The 26,678-nt window shown below is 46.3% G+C and overlaps 1 protein-coding gene across 1 annotated transcript; it reads right to left on the reverse strand.

Annotated features, from left to right (window-relative positions):
- Position 1: 1 nt before the first annotated feature.
- LOC309372172 (uncharacterized protein) lies at positions 2 to 22,351 on the reverse strand (the record flags this gene model as incomplete). The annotated part of the gene is made up of 11 exons (XM_081915473.1): positions 2 to 40; positions 176 to 331; positions 2,252 to 2,293; positions 5,167 to 5,340; positions 7,386 to 7,477; positions 8,734 to 8,794; positions 10,144 to 10,195; positions 10,913 to 11,029; positions 13,735 to 13,842; positions 17,099 to 17,186; positions 22,324 to 22,351. 11 exons carry the CDS (start codon positions 22,349 to 22,351, stop codon positions 2 to 4), a joined length of 957 nt encoding a protein of 318 aa, XP_081771599.1.
- Positions 22,352 to 26,678: the final 4,327 nt, after the last annotated feature.

Raw genomic sequence — 26,678 nt, forward strand, 5'->3', positions numbered from 1 at the left:
TTCAGTACAGCAGGGTGGGGAGATCGGGGGAGACGCACTTCTTGTTGAGACCAAGGAGCAAAACAAGAATTGGGGAGGGAAATAGGTGTAGAGAAAATCTTCATTGAGGTTTTCAGAAAAGTCCACCCCTGATTTGGGGCTCCTGAAGAGTCACTTGCCCAGCTTTTCTACTTACCACTTCAACTTGAAGGAGGCCAACAAACTCTGACTGCAAATAGCCAATATCGAGACGCAGCTCAGCATCAAGATAGGCATAGTTAGGAGTAAACCGGATGGAGATGCTTGTGCATGAGATCTTCAGCATAGAAGGAAGATCCGCTGGACATTCAATCTGTCGGAAAAGAGGGTAGATGTGATCTCTCAGGATCATCTATCCTGGCTCTGGCGCACGTCACCAGTGGGGTGGAAGTTATCAATCAATCTTTATTACGGTCCAGAGACCCAACAAATCGTTACAAAGCAATGCACAATTCAGACAGTTTACCTCCAGGTTAAACAAGCATTTTGTTCAGAATATAGGGATCATTGGTTCTTGCAACCACCGATAAAAACTTCGCCACTGCTAATGTTCTAGCGTTTGTCCGGTCTTCCAATAGGAACCTGACATAGCGAGCCTCTGATTTTCCCAGGAAAGGTACCAGCAAGGATAATATCAGTTCAGCCCTGGCTTGCTCGTAATTCACACAGTGCAGCAAAATATGTTTTTATAGAATCGATGTATTGGGCACACGAGCAAAGTCTGTCCTGGTAGGGAACTCCTCTCAACCTGCCATCCAACACTGCAGAAGGAAAGACGTTTAGTCTGGCTTTGGTGAAAAGCCTTCGATGGTTTGGTACTGTCAGGTTTTTAATGTAAGGTGTTAGGGAAGACCAATTTGGTATTTAAGGAGCTATCAAAGGCTGCCGCAATGTACACAGAATCATTCAACAATTAAATGAAAATATACTGAATTGATACTTAAAACATTTATATTATCAAGACATTACTGTACCTACTCTAAACAGAGCTATACAAGTACCTTACTATACAAATTAAGACAGTAAACAATAAAATTTGTAAGCTAAAATTATCACATGACCACTAATATATTAAAAATAATATTAATTAATAATGTGCAATTATATTCGGAGTTTGGTGATAAAGATAGAATATAGCTTGATGTAGATAGGGTCAAATAAATTCATCTCCTTTACAGTTGGTGGCTACCTTGGCTATATAATTTGCTCTAATTTGATAAAGTGATAGAAGAAAACACAAAATTATTTTTAAAAGGCATATAATATCCTTTTGGAATGGGAGACCAAAGATGAAGAAGGAAAATCAGTACTGATTAAATGGGTGCAAGATGTAGGACATATTATACAATTTCAATAATGTACAATGACCCTGGGTGTTCCTTCCAGCTCCACCGCGCAATAATTCTATGAAATCAACTTATCTCACCAGGAGATGTTGGCTTTTTTGTTTAGAAATTGCTACGCATTGGTTTTCTGCAGCAGGCCTGTCAATAAGATTCGTGGCATGCTCAGGTGTGGCGCTGTTGCTCTGGTCGAGAAACTGACCTGCCAGGTCAGGGAGGCCAGAGGCAATATCTCACCATATGAGATGGGACAATCAAGCGAGACAACCTCCCCAGACCCACAGAAACATCTGGAGAGACTTATCAGAGAGATTTCAATACACATCATAAACTTGTTCTAAGCAGCGATTCCAGCTATAAGCTGCTGCTGTTTCTTGTATTTTAAATTGTGTTTCTCTTACGTGGGAAAACAATAAAATGCTTTTGAAAAAGCCAGCCCAGAGGATTCTTCACTTTCAGCTGGCTTCACACTTTGTGTGACAGACCAGCAAATCCTGATTCAGCTGGCAGTCCTTCCTGTCCCCATTGAAGCTCCTGAAAACAGCTGCAAAACTGCTCCATGGACAGAGCGGAGAGATGTGCTGGCGACAACACAGGCACTAGCCAATCGGCTCCCGCCGCGCAGCTTCAGCTGAACCAAGCTGCAAACTTGCAAGGCTGGTTTCCAGAGCTTCCCCTGGGGAGAGGAAAAGGGTATCGTAGTCCTGAACTTGTTGAGGGGTGTTTCCAAAGTGGTCGTTATCGCTCCCAAAATGTTGTGTCAGTCGCTCACACACAGGGGAGCCAAGAAGCTATTTCGACACCTTGCCGGCCCATGAACAAATCTCTGAAAATCTCCCCATCTCCTGACACACCCAAAGAACATCTCACAGCCAAGGAGGATCACGTACCTCAGAGATGTGGCTCGTTATTAAAGTGGTGGTCACAGTCGACTGTGGAAAGAAAATACATCTTGATTATAATGTTCTGCCATGCCCCCCCCCATGCTGGGCTCTGTTCAAAGAGTCAACCAGGAGATTTCTTAAATTAAAAGAAGTTTAAAGATTATTTAGTAAATATTTAGATAATATAAGTAGTAATATCTGTGAGTACCAAATTGGCTTGGGAGTTAAATGTTTTAAATTGTATGACACTATGGATAGAAGTGAGTATGATAAGAAAGAAAAAGATATTAATTGATTAAGTTAATCTTATTGGAAATTAGTAATGGAAAACTGCTACAATGAAATATATGGAAAATCAGCTAGAGGGATTTGAGGACGTTAACTATCAATGGTAATAAAAGTGGGAGTATAATAGTTAGGATGAATGTTTGTATGTTTGTTTGGTTTTTTATATCTTTTTTTTCTTTTTTGTTTATGTTTGTTATAAATTTGGAAAATCAATAAAAAAAATTTGGGGGGAAAAGGAGACACGCTGTCTGAAAGGATGTCTCCCTGGATACTTAAACTGAGGCTTGAGATTGTGCGAAGCCGCAGAGAGGAGAAGAAGAAACGGGTGTCCTGTTGCAAATAGCACCGGATACTACCCTTATATTCATGACAGGGGCTGGATCTACATTGATCTTACAGAACATTATTTTTCAATAACGTTTAGAACGCTTAATGGCAGTTTCCCATTGTCGGTGGCTCTCTGCTCTGCAGCACCCCCTGGTGCCACATTTTAATAAGACATTTTTAACGTTATCAATGGCATGTGTACTACTGCTCTAAGGGGATCGTGGCTAATTGTTGTGGGGTTTTTAAAATGGAGGTTTTTAATTGTAGTTGTTCCTTTCTGTATATTCCCCCATTTTTTAAAAAATAACATCTGCTTTGAGATCCAGATGTGAAAAGCGGAGAGTGTTTGTGTGGGATGTAATCCATTGGAGCAGTCAAATTCAACAATCCCTAGAGTGGACACAGACAGGGGGATGTAACCCATAAAAGAGCCGAGTCACGCAGCCATCTTAAGCTTTCTCTCTCACACACACATTCACCTGCTCTCTTGCCTGCTGATCTCTTACTGCAGTGCTGCTCTCCTGCGGCCATTTTGTTCTCTGAATGTAATTTTGCTGTCTGCTGGCTCTCAGCCAGCAGCACATGAGCTCAATCTCCATGTGAGACGAACTCACAGATTGTTATGTAACTACAGTGGTACCTCTGGATGCGAACAGGATCCGTTCTGGAGCCCTGTTCGCGTCCAGAAGCGAACGCAACCTGCGTCTGTGCATCTGCGCGCACGTGGGTCACGGTTCGCCGCTTCTGCACATGCGCATGATGTCCTTTTGACAGTCTGCGCATGCGCGAGCGGCGAAACCCGGAAGTAACGCGCTCCGTAATTTCTGGATCGCCGCAGCGCACAACCCGAAAAGACTTATCCAAAGCTATTTCAACCCGAGGTATGACTGTACTAGCTAAAGCCTGCCTTTCAGGGATCACATCGTGAACTGAAATGTGAGTAAACATCTTCAAAATAAATTTAAAAATTCTACAGTAGCACCTTAGAGACCAACTAAGTTTTTTCTGGGTATAAACTTTCGTGTGCATGCACACTTCTTCAGATACACTGAAACAGAAGTCAGCAGACCCTTATATGTAGTGGGAGGGTGGGGTCATCTGCACACTATCCCTTGCTTTTTCCTGTAGGACTAATTGCAGTTGTTAACAGTCATCAACAGGTTTACCATACCCATTGAGTCAATCACCCATCTCCCACTACCCTCCTGATAAAAACTCCACCCCACCCTCCCACTATATATAAGGGTCTGGTGACTTCTGTTTCAGTGTATCTGAAGAAGTGTGACACCAGGAATAATCCCAAATTGGATTACTTAATGTTATGTACTGAGCTGAATAGGATCCAAAATGCAGCAGTCCGATTGGTCCTAGAACAATAGGATTCAGAATGCAGCAGTCTGATTGGTCCACAGGAGCCACCCAATCCAGCTCCAGGTGGAAGTGAATCTGCAACCTGATTGGCCTACAGGAGAATCCCGAAATTAGCCAATCACGTGGGGCCCATTGTGTAAATAATGTATATAAAGCAGACATTCATTCCATTCCTCCTCACCACTATGAGCTGAATAAAGAGCATGAAATCCACTCTTGACTCCAAGTATATTTCACTTAACTAAAGAGATTCAAACAACTCTGCAAAGTAACTTCCTGCTATATTGAGGGGAAGGAAGAATCAATATATTAATCAATATAGCCTTTCCTATTGTCTTTACTTTAAGCAGTATGAAGCAGAATATTAATGGCCCAGATGAACAAACTGGCCCCTGAAGCTCTGAATCCCAGGGCTTCAGCTGAATCAGATCAAGCTGCCATCTTTCACAGGCTTCATATTTCACTGAGCGGGGGCAGCAAGAATATTTCTGGTGTTGACCCTCTGATTCACTGCTTCCTAAAGGTGGTGGAGCAACTTGGGGGGGGGCATTAGGGTTTGGGGGGGACGACTAAGAGGCAAAGGGGCAAAAGGGCACTGGAGGTCTCAATGACTTCCAGACTTTGAAAAGCTGGTAGCCCTGGATAAAGTTGATCACCTCGGCTGCATTAATTAAGCCAAACGAACAAATAAATTGGATTGTGGATAAATGTGCAATTAATTGTTACTGGTTTGGATTTTATTGTGTTATTCTCTTCCTGGGCAGGTTGTGCAAACTGCTGCTCTGAATGATGCTTTTTAATAGGGTAAGGTTAGGGGCACTGGGGGTGAGCTTATGGAATCAAGGGGGCAGTGCCCCCCCCAAAAAAATGGCGATCACTGCCTCCAGCTTGTTGTCAATTGCCCAGGGAAAGGGCCCTCATTGTGCAAAACTCACCATGGTGACCTCAAGGTTGAACAATCCTCTTGCCATCGAAGTTGAAAACATGTTGCCTATGTCATCTTCGTTCCAAAAATAACAGATGTGTCCGTCAGGGATGAGGGTGGATGGCGGGTAGTAGATGGGATAGGTGGGCCAGGAAACCAGAGTTCCTCCGCAGGACATTTCAGGCTGCAAGGAGAACAAGAGGGGGGGAATTCAGTGGGACCCAACTGCAGTCGCTGTGATGGCCTGGGATTCGGACTCGGAGGCTGAACCTGAGGGATCCCAGCCTGCACAGGATTCCCCGCTTCCAGAACCAGCTGAGCCGGGGCTGGGGCTTGAGCCTGAAGGGTTCTCGCCTGTGCTGGATCTTCAGGTGCAGGCACCAGCTGAGTCTGCTCTGGCTCCTGAGGTGATGGAGGACCCATTGCCTGCAGGTGCTCCACTCTCAGCCCCGTCAGAGGAAGAGGAGGTTGCCTCTGGGTCCAGAAACCCTCCAGCCTCTCCTGAGCTGCAGAGGCTCAGGGCAGAGAGGCGGAGGGAACTAAGTTCCTGCAGGAGGAGTGCTCGCCTCCAGGCCAGGAGAGGTGAGTCACCTGAGGATTGGGGCCGCCCTATGCCTCGGGGCAGATAAAAGCCGGCCAGCCCCAGTCCCAGGGAGCAACATTGTTGGTTGCTAGCTCCTGCCTGAACCATGTCCTGCTTTCCTGCCTGAGCTCCTTGTTGTGACGTGGGGTTTGTGATTTCAGCTCTCTTGACATAATATGCTGGAGATAATTCTCTAGTAACACTTCTTTATTAAAGCAAACAAGACTGGGGCCTGAGGAGGGGAGAGCTACATTTATAGGGACAGGGAACTAGCTAGAAAGGATACATTTTGGAGGAAACAATATCAGGCAATCACAGTCCTGCCTTTTGGAGGAAACCGATAAGACAGAGGATCCAAATACAGCAGCTTAAATGAACCAATAGTAGCTGTACCCTCTGGAACCAAAAGGCAGTTACTTTACCCTAATGCAAATACAGACAATAATAATACAGATATAAAATCCTTTGACTCAATACACAACACTCCTGACCCGCCCTGGCTCCCGGCTTGCATGCCTGTTCCTGACTTCACCCGGCTCCCTGCCCTGCACCCAGCTTCAGCTTTTATGGACTCCCTCCATATTGCTCCTTCAACCTCGGACTGGACTTGGACCTCGCCTCTTGGGTAACCCACGGGACCAGCACAGTCACCGTGAGTCAGCCTGCGCCCGAACATAAGATCTGGAGGCAACAGGAAAGTCCCTGGAAAACGACCCAAGGCAGGTCCAGCGGCCATTCAGAAAGCAGGTGGGAAGATCAGAGTGCCAACTGCTAAAGGAACTGCCAGCCCAGAGAGCAGCAAGCTGAGACTCCTGCGCTGCAGCCGGTTGAGCTAGATAACCCTTGTGGCAGGGGCATAGCATGGGTTGCTGGCACCCGGGATGGGGCAGGTGTTGCAGCCCCCTGGTGGACTGGTCAGTCCATAGCTATCAACGTTTCCCCCTTTTTTAGGGAAATTCCCTTATTCCGAATAGGATTCCTCGCAAGAAAGGGGAAAAGTTGAAAGCTATGGGTCAGTCCCTTCACTGGCCAGCGTCTAATCAAGGGAGTCTCTCCTTGCAAATATGCCGATCCAAAGGTCGGCGGTTCAAATCCCCGTGATGGTTCCGAAGGTCGGCGGTTCGAATCGTCCGTTTCCGTTCGCTGTAGTCCAGTCGTGGCCGACTCTGGGGTTGCAGCGCTCATCTCACTTTATTGGCCGAGGGAGCCAGCATACAGCTTCTGGGTCATGTGGCCAGCATGACTAAGCCGCTTCTGGCGAACCAGAGCAGCGCACGGAAACGCCATTTACCTTCCCGCCGGAGCGGTACCTATTTATCTACTTGCACTTGGACATGCTTTCAAACTGCTAGGTTGGCAGGAGCAGGGACCGAGCAACGGGAGCTCACCCTGTCACGGGGATTCGAACCACCGACCTTCTAATCAGCAAGTCCTAGGCTCTGTGGTTTAACCCACAGCGCCACCCGCGTATGCCTGTACGTAGCTTGATCCTTATTTCAGGCATAGTGATTTATCAGTATATTGCAATGTTTAGCTGGTGATATATCACAATCTTGAAATATCGCCCGGCCCTAATTCTCGCCCTCCCTCCCTGCATCCATCATTCAGACAGACCCCCTCTGAGCCTGTAACAAGCCTCTACTCACCACAAAAGGCAAATCCATGTAGGCGGGGGTGAGGTGAGGCGGATAGGGCCTTGTGCAGATGTACTGGCAGCCTGTGAAGAACGGCGTTGGCGCTGGGGGAGAAAGATCGGGAGTTTTCCAAAGCTGGACCACAAAGCACAGCAGAGCAAAAGATGAAGCAGGGATGGCTGGCAGCTCTTGGGACTGATGGGGCAGGAGGGCCGGGAGTCGGGCAGTAGGTGGCGCCAGAGAGCCAATATCAGGCAGAGGCCACACAGTCTGGTCTCCATCTTGCCCCCTGCTGAGTTCTGCAAGGGACAGCACTGAGACTAAAGGAGGGGGCGAGAGGTGGTACCAACCTCTCGGCTAGAAGTACATAAGAAAAATGCTTTTTGAACCGAATGGCCACACCTTTAGCATTCGTCAAAGTATCCGTGACATATACCTGTTACCCCCGCCCCAATCTTTCATTCATAAAGACTTATCCTGTTCCATTAAATGAGCAACGTATGCCCTCGAGATTTTAAATACGTTAAATTACATTTTGATTCTCAGATTCTCACAACTCTTTTACATTAAGAGTAACTGCATCCCTTAATTTCACCTTGCCCCTTATCAATGTTTCCCCAATACCCATTCATTTTATGACTTGTACCATTTAACAAATATCTAATACAGTGGCACCTCTGGTTGTGAATGGGATCCTATGGTTTTACATGTGGAATGGTGTGCAATATCCATTAACAATAGCTTTAAAAACAATGCATTTTTTAAAAAAAAACCTGTAAAAATATAAGCCAAAAATCAGCAGTTTGAAAAAGCAAATGCATAGTAGGCTTGCCTAGTGAAAAATGGCTTTAGTGGGTGTTGAAAAAAGTACCAGCCAAGGTATTGCTAGGCAGGGAGTTCTGAAGAATAGGGACTTTCACCCCCCCCCCCAAAAAAAAAATCAAAATGAAACTTTTTCCTCTCAAAACCTCTACTTCAAAAACAAAAAAAAGGAGAATCCCAGGACTGGGAACCAAAGACCTATTTAACGCTAGAATTCATTTTTGACCCTCAGACCATCAGCTTTAGCCTCCTCCCTGGTGACCTCATTCCTAATGCCGTTTTGTGTCCTCTGCGTCGGCCAAAACCCATTTGCGTTCATTTTCAGAGCAGAGTTCAGCTACGTTATTGGTTTCTGCAGTGGCCAAGTTTGGCCATCACTGGGTTACTGTGAAGGCGTAGAGTTTTACCTTACACTGGCTAAATATCATCTTATTGTGCCCATTTAGACATTCTATTCTTTTGCGTACTACTTCTTAAAATATCAAAGCGACTCGTGAGTCTTTTAAGTAAACCAGCAGTGCACCCCATTAGCGCTTACGAAGTAGGAAGCGAAAGAGGAGGTTCAGCTGTATGATTATCTTCTGGGCTTGGCCACAAACCTGCAGAAAAAGAGAAGGTCCAGTGGGTCAGAAACTTGGAACTCCCTGCCACTTGAGATCAAGCAGGTGCCTTCATGTACCCTTTTGGGGACCTCCTAGATGTGGGATGTGATCCAGTGGAGCAGTCAAGTACAACATTACCTGTATTGCTAGAGTAGACATACGGGGATGATAGTCCAGCCAGTCAAACTTCCTGTTCCACTGGTCTGGAGCGTCCTCCCTCTGCATGTGACCTGGGAGATGGGCACAGCCCTGGCTGACTCCATAAAAGAGCCGAGTCACGCAGCCATCTTAAGCTTTCTCTCTCACACACATTCACCTGCTCTCTTGCCTTCTGATCTCTTACTGCAGTGCTGCTCTCCTGCGGCCATTTTGTTCTCTGAATGTAATTTCGCTGTCTGCTGGCTCTCAGTCAGCAGCACATAAGTTCAAGCTCCATGTGAGACGAACTCACAGATTGTTATGTAACGACTAGCTAAAGCCTGCCTTTCAGGAATCAAATCGTGAACTGAAATGTGAGTAAACTTTGTTATGTACTGAAGTTCTCACCCTGGGCCAGCAGGGGGACACTGTAGATAGTTCAGGTCCACATATGCAAATAAGGGATCGAAAGTGACATTCAGTGATTGGATAGTTACAGAAAATGGTTACTGTTGTGTTCTAGTGGAGCTCTATATAAGCAGGCTGGCTGAACCCTTCAGTTCAGTTCTGTTCTGGCCTGTGAATAAACAAGAGCTGTTTGAACAATCGCTATGTCATTTGATATGTTCACCCACAACTTAACAAACTTCTTCAAAATAAATTGAAAGAGTTGATGCTTTTGAATTATGGTGCTGGAGGAGACTCTTGAGAGTCCCATGGACTGCAAGAAGATCAAACCTCTCCATTCTGAAGGAAATCAGCCCTGAGTGCTCACTGGAAGGACGGATCCTGAAGCTGAGACTCCAATATTTTGGCCGCCTCATGAGAAGAGAAGACTCCCTGGACAAGACCCTGATGTTGGGAAAGATGGAGGGCACAAGGAGAAGGGGACGACAGAGGACGAGATGGTGGGACAGTGTTCTTGAAGCTACCAGCCTGAGTTTGAGCAAACTGCAGGAGGCAGTGGAAGACAGGAGGGCCTGGTGTGCTCTGGTCCAGGGGGTCACGAAGAGGCGGACACGACTAAATGACTAAACAACAACAACAACAATAAAGCATAGATGCACAAGAGACACCAGATTCGCCTGAAGAGAGCATTGCAGAGGCAGAGGCCTCCGATCAACTGAATTTGCTTACTGCTTTTTGGAACCTCTTTGTTGATGTGGGGCTGCTAGCAGAGGAAAAATAAAATGCTCTGTGAGACCTACCACAGGATTCAGCACGGGGGCCAGGATTTGCGCCACTACTGGCAGCTGCAAACTACAAAAAGAGAGAGCAGGAATTAAGTTAGCAGAGAGGTTCTTTGGAATCCTGCTCCTCTTTCCTTTCTTCATATTCTGTTGTTATTACTCATTTCATTTATGCATCGCTTCCCATAGCTGCAATTGAACCAACCCCCCGGCAGAGATTCCCCCTTGTGCCCTGCCAGCAGGGGGTGCTGGAGAGCATGGAGGGTGAAGATCAGATCCTGCTTCCTCACGGCCGGCCCCACAGCTCTGGCAGAAAGTGGGTATGGTTGGGTTGCAATACTGCTGCGCCCTCTCCAGGAATGGGGTGCAGGAGTGAGCCCCTGCCCCACTGCAGCAGTGGGCTCCCTCCGCACCACACCCCTGGGGGAGGGGCGCCTTGCACACCCCACCTGGGCAGCATTTTCATGCACTCCACCCCTGCATGGAAACTGTAGCCCTTAGCCTTTCCGGGTCTTTCTTCTTGGGCGATCCCTCGTAGCCGAGTAAGACTGTCTTCCATAAACACGGTTTGACCAGTGAGCCCATAAGTGACCGTGGAGGCCAGTTCTGGACCCACACCTCCTTCCACAGTGGAACATGCTGCTATCCTAGATCTGGTGATAGACTTGGCTGGAATCTCACACACCTTTGACGGCTCAGGGCATTTCCCCTTGTTGTGGGAAAGAGAGGCGCTCAACCCACACCCACCTGTCCTCCCGCCAAGGAAAGAAAGTTGAGCATCACCTACTCGATCAGTGGGGCTACTTTGACTTTCACGTACTCTGAAGAGCAGCTGCCGAAGTTCAGCCCCAAAGGTACCACCGTCAGCCGGACGGTAGCACGAAGTGTGACGCTCACTGTGACCCTAAGCAGAGAAGAGAGGAAGGTCAGCTGCTATCCATCCCTGATTCGAGAGGCGAGGCCGAAACGAGGGCACTATGGCCAGGCGTGTGCTCTGAACACAAATGGTCCGGGGTTCAAATATTGGCTTCTTCAGATAAGACTGGAGAACTTCTGCCAGTAATGGAGCAGAATCAGATTTAGGGCATTGCCGGTGGTTCCTCCACGCAGGGTGCCCAGCCAAGAGGGCACAGAATTGTGCAGATCTATAATGGAGAAGATCCATTTGGGGCAGACAATTTTGTGGGCTTGCACAGGGCGCCATATTACAAAAGTAAACCCCCCCCCCCCAAAAATAAAGGGTTTAATTTGAGTCAAGAGTGCAGAACTATCCAAGTCCGTTAAACACACATGCCAATATTTGCAACCTATTTAAGTGCTCAAGGAAATGGAATCTGTAAAATATAGCCACTAATTTTACTCTTTGGTTTAATTTGCATGCAAAAGCCAGGAAAATGTCATTAGAAATGCTCCTCTAGACAAAGGCGAGAAACTTCAAACATTTTTTTATTCCCTTCTCTTCTGCTCAATATTTCTTAGATAGATAGATGATAGATAGATAGATAGATAGATAGATAGATAGATAGATATAGAGAGATAGATAGATAGATAGATAGATAGATAGATAGATAGATATAGAGATAGATAGATGATAGATAGATAGATAGATAGATAGATAGATGATAGATAGATAGATAGATAGATAGATAGATAGATAGATAGATAGATAATGATGATAGATAGATTAGATAGATAGATAGATAGATGATAGATGATAGATAGATAGATAGATAGATAGATAGATAGATAGATAGATAGATGATAGATAGATGATAGATAGATATAGAGATAGATAGATAGATGATAGATAGATAGATAGATAGATTAGATGTAGATAGATAGATAGATAGATAGATAGATAGATAGATAGATAGATTAGATATAGATAGATAGATAGATAGATAGATAGATAGATAGATGAGAGAGAGAGAGAGAGAGAGAGAGAGAGAGAGAGAGAGAGATGATAGATGGATAGCTAGATGATAGATAGATAGATAGATAGATAGATAGATAGATAGATATAGATAGATGATAGATAGATAGATAGATAGATAGATAGATAGATAGATAGATAGATAGATAGATAGATGATAGATGATAGATAGATAGATGATAGATAGATGATAGATAGATAGATAGATAGATAGATAGATAGATAGATAGATAGATAGATAGATGATAGATAGATAGATAGATAGATGATAGATAGATAGATAGATAGATAGATAGATAGATAGATGATATATAGATAGATAGATAGATAGATAGATAGATAGATAGATAGATAGATGATGATAGATGATAGATGATAGATAGATAGATGATAGATAGATAGATAGATAGATAGATAGATAGATAGATGAGAGAGAGAGAGAGAGAGAGAGAGAGAGAGATGATAGATGGATAGCTAGATGATAGATAGATGATAGATAGATAGATAGATAGATAGATAGATAGATAGATATAGATAGATGATAGATAGATAGATGATAGATAGATAGATAGATAGATAGATAGATAGATAGATAGATAGATGATAGATAGATAGATAGATAGATGATAGATAGATAGATAGATAGATAGATAGATAGATAGATGATAGATAGATAGATAGATAGATAGATAGATAGATAGATAGATGATAGATAGATAGATAGATGATAGATAGATGATAGATAGATAGATAGATAGATAGATAGATAGATAGATAGATAGATAGATAGATAGATAGATAGATAGATGATAGATAGATGATAGATGATAGATAGATAGATAGATGATAGATAGATAGATAGATAGATAGATAGATAGATAGATAGATAGATAGATAGAGATAGATAGATAGATGATAGATAGATATAGCTAGAGATACCTATTCAAAGATATACAAAAATACAAACCCACAGCAAAGTATATTTTTGTAATATACGGAATTAAAACAGCTACTTAATCGGGGAAAAAGAACAAAGGCAGAAAGAAGGAAAAGAAAAGAAAGACCTTAAGAGAAAGAGAAAGAAGAGAACGATGGCCATATTATGGAGGTCCATCCAGAGCGCAGACAGCATGCAGTTAGATGACCAGGCAAAAAGCAGCTCCTGATCTTTCTCTGTGCCTTTAGCCATGCTGCCTGGGGATGATGTGAAATGACAAATCATCCGGAGAGCCACTTTCCCATCTGATTTTTCTTTAGCGCTCTTAAATGCAAGACAGAGGGTGTCATGAGTCAGGCCATGTATTCCTTTCATTCATTGTTGTGCATATTTCTTCTGGGCACGTGGAGATGTTCCTTCCCTTGCCTACTGAGCCAAGGCCAGGTTTGCCCCTTTTCACCTCTGGGGTTGCCTTTCCCACCCAGCCAGAACAGCCTGGCCCCTTACGCCCAGCAGGTGCCATGGGAACAGCAAGAGCTTTTTTGGAAAGGAAGGGGGTGCCAAGAGATCAGACCCCCCTCTCCTCAAACCACAGAGGTCACGGCCAAGGGGAGAGTCCTGCCGTGCGCCAGCAGCCGGGCAGAGCGGGCGCAAAGGCTTTTGCGGTTTTGTCTTCACAACTTTCGGCAATGAAGGGTCTCCCAAATCTGCCCAGCGACCCGGGATGCATCTTACTCACAGCAAAGAGCACTTGATCTGGACCACGAGGTAAACAAGCACGTCCACGCCATAGGGCGGCATAAAAGCCACGCTCACACGCTCACACTTCAGGGCATCAAAACGGCAGCTGCAGAAATGGAAAAGGAGCTGTTAGGAGGGGGCTGAGCAGCGCCAGCCGAAGTTTCCACGACCCAAGGCAAACACGCTCCTTGCGACACAACCCTTTGCCAGCCATTTCCATTGCGGACAAGGGATCTTCCGGCTGTGGTCATCGCAAGCTCCGGCGTGTCAGCATTTACTACTCTGCGACTGCAGAGTGTGACCATCAAAAGCAAAAAAGGAAGGAGACTGCCCTAGTATTGGGGTCTTGGGTTTTTTACCCCCGTGCAGATACATGCACTTTTGAAGCAATTCATTAAGAGATACGGGCCACATGATCTCCTGCAATGATTTTACAAAGTTTTTTGCAGATAAAGTCGCTCAGATTCGGGACTCCACCGTGGGAGCAGGGCCGGGGCGGGAGAGCGCTAGGGTCCTGTCTAGTCAAGTGGCGTGGGATCAATTCCAATCTGTTACCTCTGAGGATGTGGACAGGCTGCTTGGGCGAGTGAAACCAACCACCTGTCTCCTTGATCTTTGCCCATCCTGGCTTATAAAAGCTAGCCGAGAAGGGCTGGGCGATGGGCTTCACGGGGTGGTGAATGCTACCCTCTGTGAGGGAGCCTTCTCAGACCCTCTGAAAGAGGCGGTTATCAAACCGCTTCTTAAAAAACCATCTTTAGATGCGGCCAATATGGCCAACTATCGCCCAGGCTCAAATCTTTCATTCTTGGGCAAGGTGACTGAGCTGGTGGTTGCTGAACAACTCCAGGCATGCCTGGAAGAAGCGGACCATTTGGATCCCTTCCAGTCGGGATTCAGGCCTCATCATGGGACTGAAACTGCCTTGGTCGCACTGGTCGATGATCTCCAGCAGCCTAGGGACAAAGGTGAGAGCTGTTTCCTCAACCATCAACCATAACATCCTTTTGGACTATCTAGAGGGGCTGGGAGCTGGGGGCACTGTTATACAGTGGTTCCGCTCCTTCCTTCTGGGCTGTGTTCAGAAAGTGGTAGTGGGGAATGAGTGTTCAGACCCCTGGGCTCTCACTTGTGGGGTGCCTTAGGGTTCTGTCCTCTCCCCCATGCTTTTCAACATTTACATGCAGTCACTGGGAGAGATCATCAGGGGGTTTGGGTTGGGTGTTCATCAGTATGCGGATGATACCCAGCTCTACCTCCCTTTCAAATCAGAACCAGTGAAGGCGGTGAAGGTCCTGTGTGAGTGGCTGGAGGCAGTTGGAGGATGGATGGCGGCTAACAGATTGAGGTTGAATCCTGACAAGACAAAAGTACTATTTTGGGGGGACAGGAGGTGGGCAGGTGTGGAGGACTCCCTGGTCTTGAATGGGGTAACTGTGCCCCTGAAGGACCAGGTGCACAGCCTGGGAGTCATTCTGGACTCACAGCTGTTCATGGAGGCACAGGTCAATTCTGTGTCCAGGGCAGCTGTTTATCAGCTCCATCTGGTACGCAGGTTGAGACCCAATCTGCCCGCAAACTGTGTCACCAGAGTGGTGCATGCTCTAGTTATCTCTCACTTGGACTACTGCAATGCGCTCTACATGGGGCTCCCTTTGAAGGTGACTCAGAAACTACAACTAATCCAGAATGCGGCAGCTAGACTGGTGACTGGGAGTGGCCACCAAGACCACATAACACCGGTCTTGAAAGACCTACATTGGCTCCCAGTATGTCTCCAGGCACAATTCAAAGTGTTGGTGCAGACCTTTAAAGCCCTAAATGGCCTCGGTCCAGTAGACCTGAAGGAGCGTCTCCACCCCCATCATTCTCCCCAGACACTGAGGTCCAGCTCTGAGGGCCTTCTGGCGGTTCCCTTGCTGTGAGATGCAGGCAACCAGGCAGAGGGCCATCTTGGTGGTGGCACCCACCCTGTGGAATGCCCTCCCACCAGATATCAAAGAGAAGAACAACTACCAGACTTTTAGAAGACATCTGAAGGCAGCCCTGTTTAGGGAAGCTTTTAATGTTTAATAGACTATTGTATTTTAATATTCTGTTGGAAGTCGCCCAGAGTGGCTGGGGAAACCAAACCAGATGGGCGGGGTATAAATAATAAATTAGTAGTAGTAGTAGTAGTATTAAGCATCTGATTAATTAGCAAAGTTCTATTCAGGTGGGTGACAGCCATTGTTTTAGAGACCAATGGTTCCCAAGTGGGCAGTACTTGTAGGAATGTTTATAGATGCTAGGAGAGGATCTATTTATTGGATATTATCCTTCCTTGCTCACATTTGTGAGTTCAGCAGAGTGCCATTCCTTTGCAGCTTAAAAGGGAAGCTTTGATAGGCCAGCTCTAGCCTTGAAGTTTAAGTAATCCAGGATGCTTTAAGGCAGACTGGATTCTCCTGGGTCTCTCTTCTTAAGAGACTCCACTGGCATCCATCAATCATCAATTCTGGGCCCATAGTCTTTGTACGGATATGTATAGATGCTAGGAGAGGGACTGCCACCAGGGGGCAGTGGGATTACCCAGGGTGGGGCGCTAAGAGGCAAGGAGGTGCTGGGGGGGCGCTGGAGTTGCAAAAGACTTATCAGACTTTGAAAATCTGGCATCACTGGATAACATTCATCCATTTGATTGAACAGCTTCATGTGGATTTTGAATAAATGTACAAGTCACCATGACAGTTTTGAATTTCACTGTGTTGTTCTTCTTAGTAGGTCATGCAAACCCCCATTCTGAATAAGGCTTTCTGGAGGGTAAGGCAAGGGGCGTTGGGGATGGGTTTATGGAGCTGTTTGCTCCAGTCGCATGGCTTTAACCAGCCTCTTTTGTTTCAGAAAGAATGGAGTCTGAAACTAGCATTTCTCTCCTCTACTTTTACCTTTTATAACTAAGCAACATTTTAAACTGCCTGTGCATTTTTTTCTGACTGCTGTATGGAAAAGCACATGAACCTGACCTTTGGACAGTTTGTAAGTAAAGCACTTTATGACTAACCAGACATGTGGCCCCTCTCTGTGCTAGGGAAGTGGGATAGCTTGAGGAAAGCTTTTAAAAGGGGACATTGTGTGACTCACCAGAAGGACGCATTTGAAAGGTTTCACAGCCTATATTTCTACACTTCTCTTTGTTGCGTGTTTTGCCATGCTAAAGCTCTGCTGGAGAGTCTTCTCACCAAAGAGCACTTGCCACAACTTGGGTCTTGGCTTCCAGAATTCCAAGAGAAAAAATAACCTGGAGCAACTTGGAGAAGGGAACTTGTCTCCCATAAAAGCATCTAAACTAATGACTTCCCAGCAGGAAAATCGTTACTCACCCAATCAGGCCAGGAAAGGCGGGGCCAGGGAGCTCTTGGATAGGACCGTGCAGGTATTGCACCCAGTAATCTCTTGTGTGATCGCAATCTGTAAAGACAACACAAACAGGAGATTATTGGAGATGGGAGAGGCAAGGACCAGGTTCTTCAATGCCCTGGAACAAGCCAGGGTTGGTGCAAGCCAGCAGTCTTCCACCTTCAGCACTGGGAAAGTCGTGGCCGTGAGAAAAGTTCGTTTATTTCAGTAATTCAACTGAAAAGGTGAAACTAATATATGAGGTAGACTCTTGCATTTTAGCAGGGAGTGCGTTCCACATATACCAGTATATCTGCAGCTCAGGAAAACACATTGTGCATCTGATGAAGAGAACTGTAACCCACAAAAGCTTTCACCATAATACATAATGTTGGTTTTTAAGGTTCTGTAGGACTCTCTGGGTGGTATTAACCTAGTGAGCCCCATCAGCAAAAGCCCTGAGTGGCAACTTCCACTTACACAATGGGACTTTCCCTCTCTCATTTCCTCCCCATGCCCCCTGAAATTGGCTCCCTGTGTGTGTTGGGAGAACCCCCAGAACACCAGGTGGGACAAGGGACGGGAGGTGAGGAGGCATCCTTCCACCTGGCACCATGTTGAATTCCACCCACCATCATTCTTTTTGCTGCATAAGACTAACACGCAATTTTCGCTTGTGTTATGTGATCTAAGGCAAACGAAAGAAACAGGCGAGGACACATTCTTTTAAGTGCATCTGCTGATGTTTCCCCGCTGAACTTTCCTATTAAAAGCCTTGTTGTTACGTGCAGATTAGCTACTTATGTTAATGGCCAGCTTTATCTATCTGCTTTTCCCAGACTTACGGCTGTGAGCAGCAATGAAAGGGGATGAGAGAAAGGTAGGAGAAACTTGGGCTAATGGAAGTGATTTCTTTGGCCTTAGACAACCACACGCTAATGGATTAAGATGGACATTTTAAAAGTGGATGCTTCCTTCGACTAGGCTAGCAACTTAAAAATGGCATATTTTTTTGGCTGATAGAACCCGGGCAGGAGAAGAATAGAGTGGATTTTTGTGTGCAGGGAGGCTCTTTAGCCTTGTTTTCATCCCCAAAATTGGGGTGCCAGGAGGGGCGCAGCTTCTGGTCTAGTGCTCCAGCAATTGGCAGCAGGATCGCACCAGAGCCCCTTCTGTCTCAGCAGTCTGACCTGACCCTGATGACTTGCACCAGAGTGAGCATCTTCTGTTTCATCGGACCCCAAAAATGGGACATTCCAGGATCCAATGAGTCTTCTGTGATTCAGCATGTCTCGCTTAAAACGGGACACTTGTGGGGTATGTGATAGAGCACCTGTCTTGCATGCAGAGGGTCCTAGATTCTATCCTCCACATCTGCAGATAGAATCATTGAATTTTAGAGTTGTAAGGGACCACGAGGATCATCTAGTCCACCCCCCAGCACTGCAAGAATCTTTCACTCAACGTGGCATTTGAACCTGCGGCCCTGGGATTAAGAGCTTCGTGTTCTACCGACTGAGCTCTCTAGGGGAATGTCCCTTGCCAGAAACCCTGGGGAATTTCTCCCAGTGAGTGCCAACAATATTGAACTGGATGGGCCAATGGTTTAACTCAAGGCAAGGCAACTCCCCAAGCTCCTGAGTGTGCAGGAAAATGATGGTGGGCTCTGCCCTGACTTGGCAGGGATTTCTTCTCACTGCAAATGCTAGCGTGGCATGAATGTTTTTGCCTAGGACCATAAGATGGTTCAATTTCCCCTCTGTGCTCACTGCAGTCCTGATGCTGCTCAGCTTCCCAATCCCTGGATAAAGCAATTTGCATGTTTAATAAGCCTGCATTCTAGATGCAAAGCTTAATTAAAGTCAGGAGTAGTTTTCCCTAATATAAATACATGTCTGTAAACATGTCATATATAAGTATGCCCTGATTGACTGGTCTTGTTAGGCGAACACTTGGAGGTTTGCCTCAGCATAATACCTGAACTGGCATTGAGGGGAAGAAGGGTGATAGCTCTGTGGAAGAGCAATTGCTTCGTGAGCAGAAGGTTCCAGGTTCAATCTCCGACGTCTCCAGGTACGACTGGGAAAGATTCTCTGCTTGAGAGCTGCTGAGGGTCAGTGTAGGGACAATAGTGACCTAGATAGACCAATGGTTCGATTTGCCAATGGGGTGCCGTGATTTAAATGCCAGCCTTGGATGAAGGAACCCCAAATCTGAACCACACACGATTTCATTCATGGGCTAAAACACACTTTCTCAGCCTAACCAACTTCCTAGAATTTCTAATTAGCCCAGAGAAGCATATCATAAATGAAAAACATGGAATGATGATATGAGTTTGGTTTGTTAAATTATGGTTACTGATCGGGGGAGGGAGTTGCGGACAGGCTGCCGTTGCTCAGTTTTTTTAAAAAAGAACTGTGCATTTATGTTTGACAGGGTGCGAAAGAGGGCTTTGCACCTTGCCTGGCAGAGAAACCACTTGCCTTGCACCCCTCCTGGGCAACAGCTGTCCGCCCGCGACTCCCGAGTCTCCTCCGATCTGTCAAAACAAAGGGGGCAGGAGATCTGTACCGCCGGAAGTCCCTGTTCCCCTTCGGCAGTGGCGGTGGCAGCCAGCAGCTCCTGAAGCCAGCCAGAGCCAACTGTGCTACCAGGCTGGCTCCTGAGGCTGCCGCTGCCACATTTTCTGGGGACAGATTTGCAAATCTGGAGACTGTCCCTGGAAACCAGGGACGTATGGTAACCCTATGTTAAACTGTATGCCAGACCCCTCTAATCCCTGGGTCTAGCAAGACTTCTAATTCCCAGAATAGCCAAGACAGCTTCCTGGTGAGGTGATGGAGGATTAAGGGGTTCGGTGCAAGATGGCAAATGAATGGGGACTCCCCTCCCTTTAGAGACAGGGCAGAGAATTGCAGTGATGTGAGCTACGCAGAGGCAAAGCAGCAAACTAGAGAGAGATGGAGCAATGTCTGATTTCTGTTTGAATCCAAGGCTGCAGCTATGGGAGAAACAAAGTGCTCCTGGGGTGTTGACACTGTGAACCCCTCTGTTGTAGGCTCAGATTGTATATATGTGTAAATAAACCACATATCTGTGGTCTCCGTTCTCCCTCATTCCAAGGAAACTAAAACCTGGGGAAGTGCCTGGAAACCCCTGGGATCTCATGCAGCTCAGAGGTTAATATATATAATATATATAATAATAATTTATTATTTATACCCTGCCCACCTGGCTGGGTTTCCCCAGCCACTCTGGGTGGCTTCCAACAAAGTATTAAAATACAGTAGTCTGTTAAACATTAAAAGCTTCCCTAAACAGGGCTGCCTTCAGATGTCTTCTAAAAGTCAGAGAGTTGTTCTTCTCTTTAACATCTGGTGGGAGGGCGTTCCACAGGGCGGGTGCCAGTACCAAGAAGGCCCTCTGCCTGGTTCCCTGTAACTTGGCTTCTCACAGTGAGGGAACCGCCAGAAGGCCCTCGGCACTGGACCTCAGTGTCCGGGCAGAACTATGGTGGTGGAGACCCTCCTTCAGGTTGGGATGGCATGCAACCATAACAAAAGCAACTAGTGAAAGGCAAGCAATTGATCACATATTTCACTGCTGCATAGCCAGGGATGGAGGAAGGGGGATGCGGTAGGGGTGGGCCGCCCTGGGTGTCACCACTGAGGTGACAAAATGCCGGGTGGCCTCCGTGGGGCCTCCAGCACACCCGTGCCATGCATCTCTTCTGTCTCAAAGGGTCCGTGTGACCCTCAGCTGTAGGGAGGAGGCAAGCAGATTCCTCGGAAGCCCCACAGAGCCTCCTGCCCATAACTGTCAACGTTTGCCTTTTTTAAAGGGAAATTCCCTTATTCCCTGACCAACTTGCTCTGCCGCTGTGCGCATAGCGCGCATAGTTTTATATGTTGTTTATCTCTGCTTATCACCTGGTGGGAAAATGGAGTTGGCAACATGTACACAGCAATGTACACATGGACAGCAAAATGTACAGCGCCGAGGGCCTTCTGGCGGTTCCCTCATTGCAAGAAGCAAAGCTACGGGGAACCAGGCAGAGGGCCTTCTCGGTGGTGGCGCCCACCCTGTGGAACGCCCTCCCACCAGATGTCAAAGCGATAAACAACTACCTGACATTCAGAAGACATCTTAAGGCAGCCCTGTTCAGGGAAGTTTTTAACGTGTGATATTTTACTGTATTTTTGGTTTTTATGGAAGCCGCCCAGAGTGGCTGGGGAGGCCCAGCCAGATGGGCGGGGTATAAATAATAAATTATTATTATTATAGGTAAAACCTCAGTGCCTAGTACTTGCCGATCGTATGGTCGGCGGTTCGAATCCCCGCGGCGGGGTAAGCTCCCGTCTTTTGGTCCCAGCTCCTGCCCACCTAGCAGTTCGAAAGCACTCTTAAATGCTTAGATAAATAGGTACCGCTTTATAGCGGGAAGGTAAACGGTGTTTCCGTGTGCTGCGCTGGTGCAGGCTCGCCAGAGCAGCTTTGTCACGCTGGCCACATGACCCGGAGGTGTCTGCGGACAGCGCTGGCTCCCGGCCTCTTAAGTGAGATGGGCGCACAACCCTAGAGTCGGACACGACTGGCCTGTACGGGCAGGGGTACCTTTACCTTTACCTTTACCTTTTACACAGCAATCCTTCGTAAATGCCATTTTTAGTATTTTAAATCTTCCATCCTCTTTTGCTCCATCATAGCTCCATCATTGCTCCATGACATGCAAAGTGAGATATCTCAAGCCTTTATTTGTTATAATTGTGATGATCATGGCATACAGCTATTTGCAATGGTTGTTTTGCTGATTTCATTTAATATTCTAATTTTCTGAGATTTTTAATTTGCGGTTTTCATCACCATGATCATCACAGTTATAACAAATAAAGGCTTGACATATCTCGCGTTGCATGTCATGAGTCTATCTCATACATTAGTTTCACCTTTTCAGTTGAATTTCTGAAATTAATGAACTTTTCCACGATATTCCAATTTTCCGAGTTTCACCTGTATATAAAGCTGTATAAAAAAATTATAATCAGAGGTCAGCTAGCTCTTACAGAAAGATGCCGTTCTTAATTGCCTGCTCAAGCCTGATGGAATAATTGCAACACGTTTTCAGCAGGTATCTGGAAGTTGTAACGTCTGGCTGAGCCTTGCCCGCCTGGGAAGGGAACCCATCTAGGAGAAGGAAAGCGCTCACCCGAAACCTCCACTGCCTTGCAGGGCATCTTTGGGAGAAGAAAAGGCTCTGCTTTCCTCTGGACCACATCTGGGCATCCCAGGACCTCCAAACACACTGCCCAGTCTTGTCCCCCAGAGGTCGCTTTGGTGCTGCTAGTGCAGCAGTTGGACTTCACCCCCGGAGGCACACTCCAATGTCTCCAAGACAGACAGGTGCCAACCACAACCCTATAGATGCCACACAGCTTCAGAATGCCTTAAAGGTCGTAGCTGGTGGTGCACAAGGAAAGGTGCAGGCCCAAGAACTCTCTGCGCCCTCACAAGACTACAGTTCCCGTGGTTCTCAGAGGGAGGGGAGGCATGGCAAGGAACCATGTCTGGAACCTGTTCATATGGGTTGTTGTTGCATCTGAGAAACACACCAAGCGTTGAGCTACCTGGGGGCTTTCTGCAAAATAAATAAATGGTTGGCTTGGGGATTTTAAGCGTCACATCTGCAGTAAGGGCAGATTCCCTTACATTTTTCCATCCCGATTTGAGAGACTCTGCAGCCACTGATGCCCAAGGCGCCATGGAAGGAGAGGACGACACTCAGAAGGGTGACGCTCAGCAGGACGGTCTGGGCCATGGCGGCTTCTGCAGCAACCTGGAGAAAGAGAGACAGCCAAATGCATCAATGGGCTTTGTTTGGCCCCCTTCATTAAAGCAGCCCGTCTCTAGCTCACAATTTTTCCAAGCAGAAACTTAAAGACCGGGTGCAGAGAACACAGGTGGTGGTGGGCATGCAAGTTTTTATGAGGTCTGCCTTTGAGGTGGTCCATACTGATGCTTCAAAGCATGGGTAGGCAGACTAAGGCCCGGGGGCCGGAGCCAGCCCAATCGCCTTCTCAATCCGGCCCTCGGATGGTCCGGCTAGCAGCATGTTTTTACATGAGTAGAATGTGTCCTTTTATTTAATATGCATCTCTGGGTTATTTGTGGGGCCTGCCAGGTGTTTTTACATGAGTAGAATGTGTGTTTTTATTTAAAATGCATCTCTGGGTTATTTGTGGGGCATAGGAATTGGTGCATTTATTATTATTTTTCAAAATATAGTCCGGCCCCACCACAAGGTCTGAGGGACAGTGGACCGGCCCCCTGCTGAAAAAGTTTGCTGACCCTGCTTCAAAGTGTCAGTTCCATTTGCATTTTGATATTTAGAAAAGTCCCTGTGGCCCTTCTGGAATTCTTACTATATTTGTAACCTTTATGCTGTTTCTCATGCAGGAGGCCATGGACTTTCTGGATCAAATTGGTGACTATTTGTCTAGCAGGAAAAAAACCCTTTATCAGTCTTTCCTCCTCCACCACCCTCAAGGAGAAGGTCTGGCTTCACACAAACAATAAAGCCTGTTTTATTCCTGACTTGCGAATCAGGATACGGCTTGCTTTCCCCAAAATGTAAGGTTCGCCCTCTTCGCCCGAAACTTACCTTGTGTAGGCATAATGGCAATTTGCAAGAAGCAGGCATTAAATGGGGCATTTCAAAGGAAACATGTGGTGTCCTTTGCACAAGTTAGCAAGGAGGGAATTGCAGTCCAGCGTGGGTGCTGGAGCTAGCTGGGGTTTGGGAGGTTTCTGTATCATAGAATACTTTAATTTAAACAATTTCACAGGCAAAAAAGCAGGGCGGCGGTGATGTTGAATACAATGTCCCTATTTTCACCTGAGGACTGTAGGAGGGAATGGGTGTGGTAATTAGAGTGTCAGACTGAGACCTGGGAGAGACCAGGTATGAAACCTTGAGTTCTTTAGAGGAAAAGGTGGGGTGTAAATACAGAAAGATAAAGGAAGAAAATAAGACGGACAAAAGAAGGAGAGGTCTTGTTTTCGTGGGGGAACAACCACCAGCCTCGGACACGGGCTTTAAGCTCAGACTTGTGCCTGGAAAGAGCAGAGCTAGAGGCCAGAGCTGCCAACGTTTCCCTTTTTTTAAGAGAAATTCCCTAATTCCAAATAGGATTCCTCGCAAGAAAAGGGAAAAGTTGACAGCTATGGCTAGAGGCAAGTGTGGGTGAGCCCTGGGTCTTGACAGTCTCCAAGATGAGGTTGATCTCAACAGGGTCTGCAGCTTGGTTTCGCCTGTCTGTTGGGGGTATTCCAGCTCTAGATCTCCTCCACTGAGAAGGAGAAAAGTTTGGATTTGATATCCCACTTTATCACTCCCCTTCAGGAGTCTCAAAGCGGCTCACAATCTCTTTTCCCTTCCTCCCCCACAACAAACACTCTGTGAGGCGAGTGGGGCTGAGAAACTTCAGAGAAGTGTGACTGGCCCAAGGTCTGCCAGCAGCTGCATGTGGAGGAGCAGGGAAGCGAACCCGGTTCACCAGATTACGAGTCCACCGCTCTTAACCACTACACCACAATGGCTGACTAGATCTTGGGTAGGTTCTGGCTGGAGAAGAGGAGACTTGAGAGGGGACAAGAGAACGGCTGCCACACAGAAAACGGGGCAGAAATTGTTTTCTCCTGCTCCAGAGAGGAGGATCAGGACCAATAGATTCAAATGACAAGACTCAACATCAGGAAGGACTTTCTGGTGGAAAGAGCTGTTCAGCAGCAGAATGGACTTGCTTGGAAAGGGCTCCCTTCTTTGGAGGTTTCTAAGCAGAGGTTGGATCAGCACCTGTGGGGGATTCCTTAGCTGAGATTCCTGCATTGCAGGGGGTGGGACATGCAATGGCTCCTGGGGGGGGGGTCCTTTCCAATGCTACCGTTCTATGATTGTGCGATCAAACACAAGAGCCCCTTCCGGGTATATTGCACCTGTGTAATTAGCTAAAATGTATAAGACAAGTAATAAGTGTCAGAAATGTAAAAAAAAAAAGGAACATTTTATCATATGTGGTGGGAATGTAAGAAAGTAAAAAATCTTCTGGGAAATGATATATAATGAGATGAAAAAGATGTTGAAATATACCAGAAGCATTTTTACTTGGTATTATAGGTGAAGATATCAATAGGCAAGCTGTGAAATTGTTTTTATATGCAACAGTGGAGTATTGTTAGCCCAGAAATGGAAGCAAGAAGAAATTCCGACAAAGGAATGGCAGACAAAATTAATGGACTACGCAGAATTAGCTAAAATGACAGGAAGGATTCAAAACCTGCGGGACCAGAGCTATTTGAAGAGCAACTGCAATCAACAAATTACGCTAGCAGGACTACAAGAAGTTGTGTAAGGAGAAATATATGAAATGTTGCAAAGTAGGGAAAGAAGAGAGATATTAGCTTTGAGATTTAAATGTAATAGTGGAAGTAAGAAATGTATATCAAGTGAATAAAGACTGGAAATTTTTCAGATGTGATTGATGGAAGTAAAAAAAATGGTGTAAGAAATGAAAGTATGTTTAATTACTCTTGAAAATGATATGTTGAAAAATTAATTTAAAATAACATTTCTTTAAAAATGGCACCCTTCCAAGTCTATCCCACCACTTCTTCTCGAACCACCCCTCCTCCCAGTCTCCTTACCTTCTGTTGCTGGCTGATCTGGGTTGGGTGGTTGGTGGCTGCCTTGGACAGCCGTCCCTCAGGTGGCAAAAGGTGTGCATTATATAGACCAGCAAGGCAGGGCCAGTGGAGCCGAAAATTGGGAAGGCGTGGCCAAAATAATAGCTCGGAGACAGGGGTCGCGCTGCAAAGAGCCAAGCCACTTCAGACTGTGAGAAAAGGTTGAATGTGCTCCTTAGCTCTGAACAGGCCATTCAGACCAGGAGCAGCCTGGCTGGTGCACAACATGGGCTCTGAACTCAACGCTTGTTGAGTGTGCTGTCTTTGGTGAGCTTAGGGAAGGAAGGAAGGAAGGAAGGAAGGAAGGAAGGAAGGAAGGAAGGAAGGAAGGAAGGAAGGAAGGAAGGAAGGAAGGGAGAAAGAGAGAAAGAAGAGAGAGAGAGAGAGAGAGAGAGAGAGAGAGAGAGAGAGAGAGAGAGAGAGAGAGAGAGAAAGAAAGAAAGAAAGAAAGGAAGGAAGGAAGGAAGGAAGGAAGGAAGGAAGGAAGGAAGGAAGGAAGGAAGGAAGGAAGGAAGGAAGGAAGGAAGGAAGGAAGGAAGGGAGGGAGGGAGGGAGGGAGGGAGGGAGGGAGGGAGGGAGAGGGAGGGAGGGAGGGAGGGAGGGAGGGAGGAAGGAAGGAAGGAAGGAAGGAAGGAAGGAAGGAAGGAAGGAAGGAAGGAAGGAAGGAAGGGAGAAAGAAAGAAAGAAAGAAAGAAAGAAAGAAAGAAAGAAAGAAAGAAAGAAAGAAAGAAAGAAAGAAAGAAAGAAAGAAAGAAAGAGGAAGGAAGGAAGGAAGGAAGGAAGGAAGGAAGGAAGGAAGGAAGGAAGGAAGGAAGGAAGGAA

The sequence above is a fragment of the Podarcis melisellensis genome (genome assembly GCF_964234715.1).
Source record: "Podarcis melisellensis genome assembly, chromosome: 6".
Lineage (NCBI taxonomy): Eukaryota > Metazoa > Chordata > Lepidosauria > Squamata > Lacertidae > Podarcis > Podarcis melisellensis.